This window comes from Theobroma umbraticum, unplaced genomic scaffold (genome assembly GCF_002168275.2).
Source record: "Theobroma umbraticum cultivar Fairchild unplaced genomic scaffold, ASM216827v3 scaffold_44.0, whole genome shotgun sequence".
NCBI classification, from domain to species: domain Eukaryota; kingdom Viridiplantae; phylum Streptophyta; class Magnoliopsida; order Malvales; family Malvaceae; genus Theobroma; species Theobroma umbraticum.
Genome location: NW_018397255.1, coordinates 6,373,516 through 6,381,638, shown reverse-complemented (window position 1 = coordinate 6,381,638; position 8,123 = coordinate 6,373,516). Strand labels below are relative to the sequence as shown.

At 33.9% G+C, this 8,123-nt stretch overlaps 1 protein-coding gene and 1 pseudogene across 5 annotated transcripts in view; one reads left to right on the top strand and one right to left on the bottom strand.

Annotated features, from left to right (window-relative positions):
• The window catches only part of LOC110409630 (uncharacterized), a 5,124-nt gene extending 2,172 nt beyond the window's left edge, over positions 1-2,952 (bottom strand). For 2 of the 5 annotated variants that reach the window (XM_021419050.2, XM_021419049.1), the window contains exons 1-3: positions 2,521-2,951; positions 1,028-1,166; positions 800-948 (exon numbers count right to left, since the gene is read on the bottom strand). In XM_021419050.2, coding sequence (XP_021274725.1) covers positions 800-948; positions 1,028-1,166; positions 2,521-2,892 — 660 coding nt within the window. In that variant the 5' untranslated portion in view covers positions 2,893-2,951. The other 3 variants (XM_021419047.1, XM_021419046.2, XM_021419048.1) reach the window with 3 other exon arrangements.
• A 2,903-nt stretch (positions 2,953-5,855) lies between these two features.
• LOC110429103 (NAC transcription factor 29 pseudogene) lies at positions 5,856-7,665 on the top strand (annotated as a pseudogene).
• The last annotated feature ends 458 nt before the right edge of the window (positions 7,666-8,123 follow it).

The following is an 8,123-nucleotide window of genomic DNA, read 5'->3' as shown; positions in this document are numbered from 1 at the left end:
CAATTAACCTGATTCCCTGATTCTCTCTACTTAAAAAAGCCATAAAGATTCTTGCTATTGGAAGGATTCAAGGATTTCTAATCAAACTTTTGTAACACCATTGTGATGGAACAGAGTCCATACAAAGCCAAGCAATGGACTGGCATCAACCAAATGATGCATCAACAGTCTGATCACCGAAACCTTCACTAGTAAATTTGGTTCCTATCTTCTATTATTCGAGTGGGAAACAAGAAAGGCGGTTCAGGAGCATATCAATTATGGATAATTCAAAGGGACAAAGAATCAAAAATAAAAATAAAAATAAAGGGCGCAATGAAATTATATTATATTTAGCTTGATCATGACGAGAAAGAATGCAATTCTTATAATTTCATTGCTCAGTCATGACAAAGCCTTGCAGTTTAAAAAAGGAAAGCTGGTAGAACCAAAGACAATTAGAAGCTACAAGGAAGAAAAAAATTAAAGAATCTCAACATCTCCAGTCTGCACCTTTTAACATGGTAATAAAATTACATGTTTCGTCCCTTGCCCTCAACAGATGAAAGCATTAGCCAAAAGAACCAGTGGAAAGAGCATGTATCAGCTGAATGCGTTTATTCTCATGTATGATTTTCACCAAAACCATAAAGTAATGAAATATTACAATACTGATTTATCTTAGTATAAAACTTCAAACCAGAAAAAGGTTATTCTTGATAACAATTTATCAAATATATTTGAGATTGATAACTAGGCATGTACTGATATATAACAAGAACCCCTACGAAAGTGTGATGAAGTGTTGCAAAGAACTAACCAAACTTGGAGGCCAATGCTTTGTTTCTACAACGTATGAGATATCTGTAAAGTGAGGATCAAGTAGAGTTGCAATCGCAAACTGATTTTCTGCTAGCAGTGGTGCATGTTTGTCCACATATAAGGCTGCTGCAAGAGCAGCATGTACTTCTGTAGGAAAAACAAACATATTAAATGAGAAAAGTTCCTAATTGTCAATAGCCTGTGAACTCCAACACTTTGAAAGTACCTGGATATCCCTTTAAAGATATTGAAACATCCTCCATCTCTGCAATAGCTTCCTCTCTGTCCCCAACCTCATATAAGGCCAATGCCCTACCAACTCTTGCATAGTCTGAGAATGCAAAATCTTTATAATTTTCAACCACCTGAAAGCAGATTTAGAAGTGAAGGGAGTGGTGAAAATTTATTCACATACTCTGCATCACAACTTCACAAGCACAAGCATGTTGTCTAACTGCATACACATCTTAAGTGCAAAAAATAATAAGTATTCAGATATGCATGTAGCATGATTGGTTTCTTCATATCCTCTGCAGCAGATTTTTGTATAGCGGAATCAAAAGGATTAAATACCATGTCCAACGAAATGAAGTATGCAAGGAAAGAGACGCCTTATGAAAACAGAATTAAAATATCTACTTTCTTTGTTATGACATTTAAATGAAATTAACCACATCAGGATTACCTTTAATGGGAAGCACCATGCTCAGGCATCTTTTTGATTGGTGGAATGAATTAGTTTCCATTCTAGAATATAAATATCCCAGTCAATAAATTGCCTCCATAAACAAATTATCAGGCTAAGAGGTGGGAATAGTATGAAAATCTTTTAGTTTGTTGTTTCAATCTCAATTATTCTCTTTCTTTTCTCTTTTGTTTAGAAAGGTTGAAAGAAGAACAAGAGGGAGAAATGATGCTTGAATCACCCATAATAGGAGGCAAATGATTAAAATGAGTAAATTCTATTGGAATCACAGTAAATCCTGCAAAGGAAACCGTTTGAAAACACTCTTTCCTCTGATGAACATTTACATTCTCCATATCACTTTCTCTTAACTATATGCAAATTCTTAGTTCCATGCAAATATTGTCGGATGGTCATGGCATACAAATTCTGGAACTAAATTGAAGCATAGAAGATGCTAAGGAGTATCTTGGCAAATGAAGAAGCTTAATACCAATATTCATGTTTATCACTAAAGTTGAATGATCTGAATTGTAAATACATAAACATGACGAAATAGATGAGAGCATATCGCACGTAAATTTAATCTCAAACACACAAAATAAATCAAGGGTCATGATTGTGATTGGAAAGGACATCATCATTTCCAATTCTTTGAATTGAGACCAAAAAACTTCAAGAAAACAATTAGAAATAAAGAAGAAAAATGGTTGCAACTGTACAAAAACCATGTTGAGTCAAAATCTGTCACTATGATATTGCAATTTAAAAAGCCTTAATGAAAAGGATAGTTGGGTGGCCAATTATACCAAATGCAGCTTAAGCTAGTAAACTATCCAATTATGTTTAAGTTCTAACAACATGACTATATAATGGATTTCATTTATATATTACGCAAATTAGGAAGAATTTTGTGATTATAGAAAATTGAAGCATGCACACTATCACAATCCAGATATTATCTAAAGTATGAGTGCAAGCCCAACAAAACGAAGCCAAATATTTTTTATACAACAATTCATTTTAAAGGGTACCGTGGTAAAGATTTGAAGAGCTTTGGGGAAGTCACCCTGAGCCTGCAACTCCTTCCCTCTCTCCAACAACTCTACAGCTTCAGATACTCTCCGGGTAATGACAGCGCTGGCGTCTCTGTCAGCCTGGCTCACCGGGTCAAAACTCGCAGCTAAAGCACCCATGAAGCTGGGCTCAAGCTTACTACTGCAACCTCCAGTGCCAGGGGTACTGCTTGGAAGGATGATAAGAGTGGAAACAGTGGAAAGAGGGAGTGAGAAGAGAAGGAAGCGCCTGGTGGTGGTTTCAGGGTTTAACAAAGGGTTTGTGAGGGTTTCAGTGTTGGGATTTGATGAGGAGAGGAGATGGAACATTGGTGATTTGCATGCACCCATTGCCTCCTCTGTTCTGTTTCCTTATCATGCCAAAGTTTTGGCAGTTGGGTTTTTGATGCTTTTTTTTTTCTTTTATTATTTTTTAAACATTCGTTTAGAGCCACAAACAAAATTTAGGCCAATATTGATTAATAAGATGTCATCCAGCTAAAATTGTATGCAAATTCCAACGTGTTCTATAATCATATACATTTATTATAAGATTAAAGGTTATCGAATAAAATCCTAACATTTTTCAATTTATCAAAATCAAATAAGAGATAAAATCTTTATATAAAATAATATTTTAAGTAATGCAAGTTACCGTATTCAATACACAATAGAAAACCAAATCTTTCTAAAATTATTATATGTCTTTAAAGAAATTCAAAAAGTATATAATAAATAAATCAAAGATATAAAATCTAAAAGGAATCAATTTTATCCACATGAAGATATAAAATCTTCGATGACAACAACTGCGGCGAGTTTAAGTTCTAACTCATCCGGATTTTTTCTGGTAGAAATTGATCCAACACGATTGCTAGAAGATCTAAATTGGGTGCAAATAATCACTGTGGAAATTTTTGTGTCAAGTGTAACCAGTCAGCTTTCACTCGGAATATAAAGCCCGACCCACTTGTCAATTCGGTCAAAGCTCCACCAACTCGACGCCACTCAAAATTCGACCCACCCGTCAATTCGGTCAAAACTCTGTCAACTCGTCACCACTCAATGTTCTTCCAATGGAAAACATATGCCCTTTCGGGAAAATCCATGTAAATGGTTTTCATGACCATTCAAATAAATATTATCAATATCAAATGGACTCAAAAACCAATCTTTGATCACTGCTAATGCTAAAATAACCCGAAAACCAACATTTAATCGCTGGTAGTGTTAAAAAAGCTTGAATAGTAGCTTGTTTAGTCACTGAGCTAAAAATCTCATGATAATCAAAACCCTGTTATCGACTATAACTTTATGTCTAGCCTTTATGTCTCAAACTCCCATTTGATTTTAGTTTAACTTTATCAGACTCACTTGCAATCAATGTTGTGCACCAATGGTGTGTGCATCACGAAGAAGAGGTAGAACGGACATGTCCTGTTACTTTCTAAAGCTTCGATTTCAGCTTTCATGGTTGCTTGACAATAAGGATGTCTGATTGACTGATGATAGCTGGTAGGTTCGGAATATTGTTTTAGAGAAGTAGTGAAGGCTGCATGAGATTGAGAAAAATGATGAAAAGAAATAACATAATGGGTAGGATGTTTGATAAACATCCAAATAGTTTACTGTTTCGAGATGATTGTGAAGGTAAAGAAGATGGATCGGAAAAAGCAGTATTCAATTCAGCTAGCAACAGAAGACCCAATACAAACTTCATCAGAAACAGGCATGGGAGAGGCAGTAAAGTTATTCTATGCTAGGTGAATTGTGTGAATATGAGAAGGAGAGAAAATATAATTGTCTTGAGTAATTACAAGCACAGCCTTTAACATATCTTCGAATGTCATCAATTAAAATTTATTTAGAGATTCATCAGTTCAGCTAATTCATCGAGTATCTGTAGTATCTACATGTAGCCATGCATCTAAACAACTACATCCTAATGCACTTGAAGAGTTCCAGGAGTCTTCATCGATATTTTTTGGTATTTCTCTATTTTTCTTCTGGCATGATGCTACAAACGACCTTTATGGGAGAACATGAGGATTATTATAACTTAATACATATCAGGCATTGGCATTCAGGTGAGTGTATTTCAGGTTTGAATGCCAATTCCGGGTTGTGGATGTCATCCTGGCTGTGATCCAGCCGGATCTCTAAGCTACTTGATCGAGAATATTCAAATCCAGCTCTCCTACAGTCATTCAACTTGTATTTATTTTATTATGAATATAACTATTGTACTTCTTTGCATGAATGTGGTCTCTTTTATAACGGTAAAACATCTTCTTTTATAATTAATGTATATAACTACAATGCTGGCAATGAATTAGCGAAATTGCTTAACTGTGGCAAATTTTTTTGTGACCAGAAGTAACAACATATGATACTTAATAGTCCATGTAATGCTGTACAAAAAATTAGAACTAAACAAATTAGAAATCCCAGGCCAAACAAATTAGAACTAAACAAGTAGATGCTTTGTAGAAATTTTGCATATACTGAAATTGATTTTGATCAGAGCAAACAAATAATTTTCATAGAACCCAAACGCTTAAAGAAATGCATGGACTTCCTCAATTATTGTTTATGCCTTTACAACTATTTCATAATCAATACAACAATTGATCTCCTAAAAAGGAATATTTTACCTTAACAATTGACCTCCGAGAAAGGCTAATTTTTTACCCTAGTGCAATCTTCTAGAATACGGTATAAAAATATGAGATTCTATATGAATCAAGCAATTCAACCTATATGGATCTTACTAATCTTTATCTTCTTTTGTTTTTTTTTTTTAAAAAAACAAAGATAAAGCAAAAGTTAGGAAGGATGTATATAAGTTTAATCTTATATGACTTAAAAATAGATAAATTATCTTAACACTACATAATAGGTATCATGACCGGCCCAAATTTTAAGATTTATAAAATTCAAAAATTAATCATTTCAATCTTGTTCATTCCTTGAGATAATTAACTTAAGTTTTGCCCTTCACAATGGAGTTGGACCATTTTCCGATTTTCTTGTAAAAAGATAAAAAAAAACATTACCCTAGATATGCGTTATACTCAATCCTAGATTTCTTTCTCTTGTGAGAAATAATAGGGATAGGATTTGCCCACATAAGTAGTCATAGTTATCCAAGTCTATTTCACTTTAAAAGTAATAGACATCCTATTAAACCCATATTTATATTTCTATATTTGCGCCTATCACTTACCTTATCAAATACTACTTCAACTGTTAAACTTTTGATTTAGAGTAGGAATGGTTAACTGATCTTTCCTTCGTTTTCCACTCCGCATGCAATGTCTCTTCCATGCAAAAGCCAGCTCCCAGAAGACGTTGAAAAATTCTTTAAATCGTTCCCGCCAGGGTATCGCTTCAAGCCTCGTGATGAAGAACTCGTCGTTCATTACTTGAAGAATAAGCTGTTCAACAAGCCATTACCACCCAACAGGATCAAGGAGGTTCAATTGTACAAGTACAATCCTGAGATCCTCGTCGGTACATACCTACCCTTTCTTCATTTCTCATCTTTACATAATTTATAATTGTTGAATAGAGTAAACTAGTTGGATGGAAATTTATTGTTCAAATGCTGTGTTCTCTCTCTCCTATATTCTGCTTATTCCTAATGGTTTTCAGCATTTCCAGGTTAATTCTTAGGGCAGCGATTACTTAAAAAGGGTTGTTTACGTGTCTAGATCTTTAACATGCTAAGCCCACTTCTCCTTCAGTTGTGATTGAACTTTGTTTTCTGGTTCCAACGCATGAGAATTATTTATCTATCATGATTCTAATAAAGAGTGTAATTAGCCTTTGGTCTAGTCATTCTTTCATACTTGATAATTATATAGTTGTAATTATTTAACTATTTAAGTTCACATTCGATGTGTACATCTGATAAAATTTTACTATCGATGTTGGTTTATTTAACTTAATTATATTTTTAATTATGATTTTAATCTCTATTAACATTTTTTTCGTAGATATTGATAATGTTGATTTTATCATATTTATTCCTGAGATTGAAGTTAGTTTTATTTTTTAAAGCTTATATACCTCGAGATAAGGTTAGATTTATCAAAGTAATGTTTGGTAATTCATAGAGCATAGTAAGTCATATGGGGAAGGAGAATGGTACTTTTTCACACCGAGAGACAAAAAATATAGGAATGGGTCTCGACCAAGGCGAGCAGCTGGCGATGGATATTGGAAAGCCACGGGAGCAGACAGATTGCTTAAGTTCCAAGGGGTTGAAGTTGGATATCGGAAGGCCTTGGTTTTCTACATAGGGAAACCACCCAAGGGACAAAAGACTGATTGGATGATGCATGAATTCCGACTCAAAGATCCTCCAAAAATATCCAATCTTAACAAAGATGATATGCGAGTAATTACTTATTTCTCTTCTTTACTACTATCATTTCATTTTACCTTATTTGATATGAACAGGATTAATGTGACCTAATTAAAGACATAAATTAAATCTAAAACAGAAAACTTTAATCAATTCAAAATATAATTAAGATCAAATGGATATGCCAAATATATAAGCACATATCAGTTTTTTTCTTCCCTTTGTGGTACAAATATTCTATTTTATTGAATTTCTTGCAGCTGGATGATTGGGTGCTATGCAAAATTTATAAAAAGATGGATAAATCTATGAGAAGTTCGAGTTCTCGGCAGGCTGCTGGTACCCAAAACCAAGAGTCGGACAGTGAGGTTCAACCTGAATCAGAGAACAAGGCTGTTGAGTTGGAGAGAGAGGTTCCAGAGTATATATTGGGTGAAACAGCAGATGGGTTTCCACAAGGATTCATGGCTTTCAGTGAATTGGGACATGATCATGAGTTGGAAGAGCATGGTGGTCCTTTCAAAGGACTTGCTACCTCTCTGGGAAGTTTCTATGATGATTCCATGTTGGAGCAAAATTCTGCAATGTTTCCGAACAGCATTTCTGATTATTATGATGAGAATTTGATGCAGCAGATGACAGTACTGGACCCATTACCATCATCCATACCTCCGTTCCGTTCATTCCGTTCAATGGACAAACTTCCAAGTGTCTCCTACAATTTCGATTTTTCCTCTCAATTTTTTGATCTATAAGCGTTAGGAATCAGGATCTAGAATTTAGGAACTATAGGCCTTAATTTCCTTTAGTTTCTTTCTTGCATGACATTATTTCAGACTTAAGTTTTAAGGTACTAGGTCAGTTCATGGCGTGTTAAGATGATTGAAATATTATTCTATTTACCATAGATTTACTTAGTTATTTTTTTTATTTTATAAGTTTACTTAGGTACCATTATTTCTAATGGTAGAATCCATTCTTACCAATTTAAAGACTCTTTAATTACATAAATTATGACAATTTTAATTTTTAACTAATTAATTGATATAGTATTATCTTATACTAACATTTGAATTTGCATGTCCTTAGGAAGAATGTCCTTGAGAAGAAAACATATTGAAGGATAGAACTTCACATTCTAATTTGGAAGCTTTGAGTTTGAATCATATTAAAAAAAAAAAAATAGATTTATGATACGTCATTCAAGATTGTG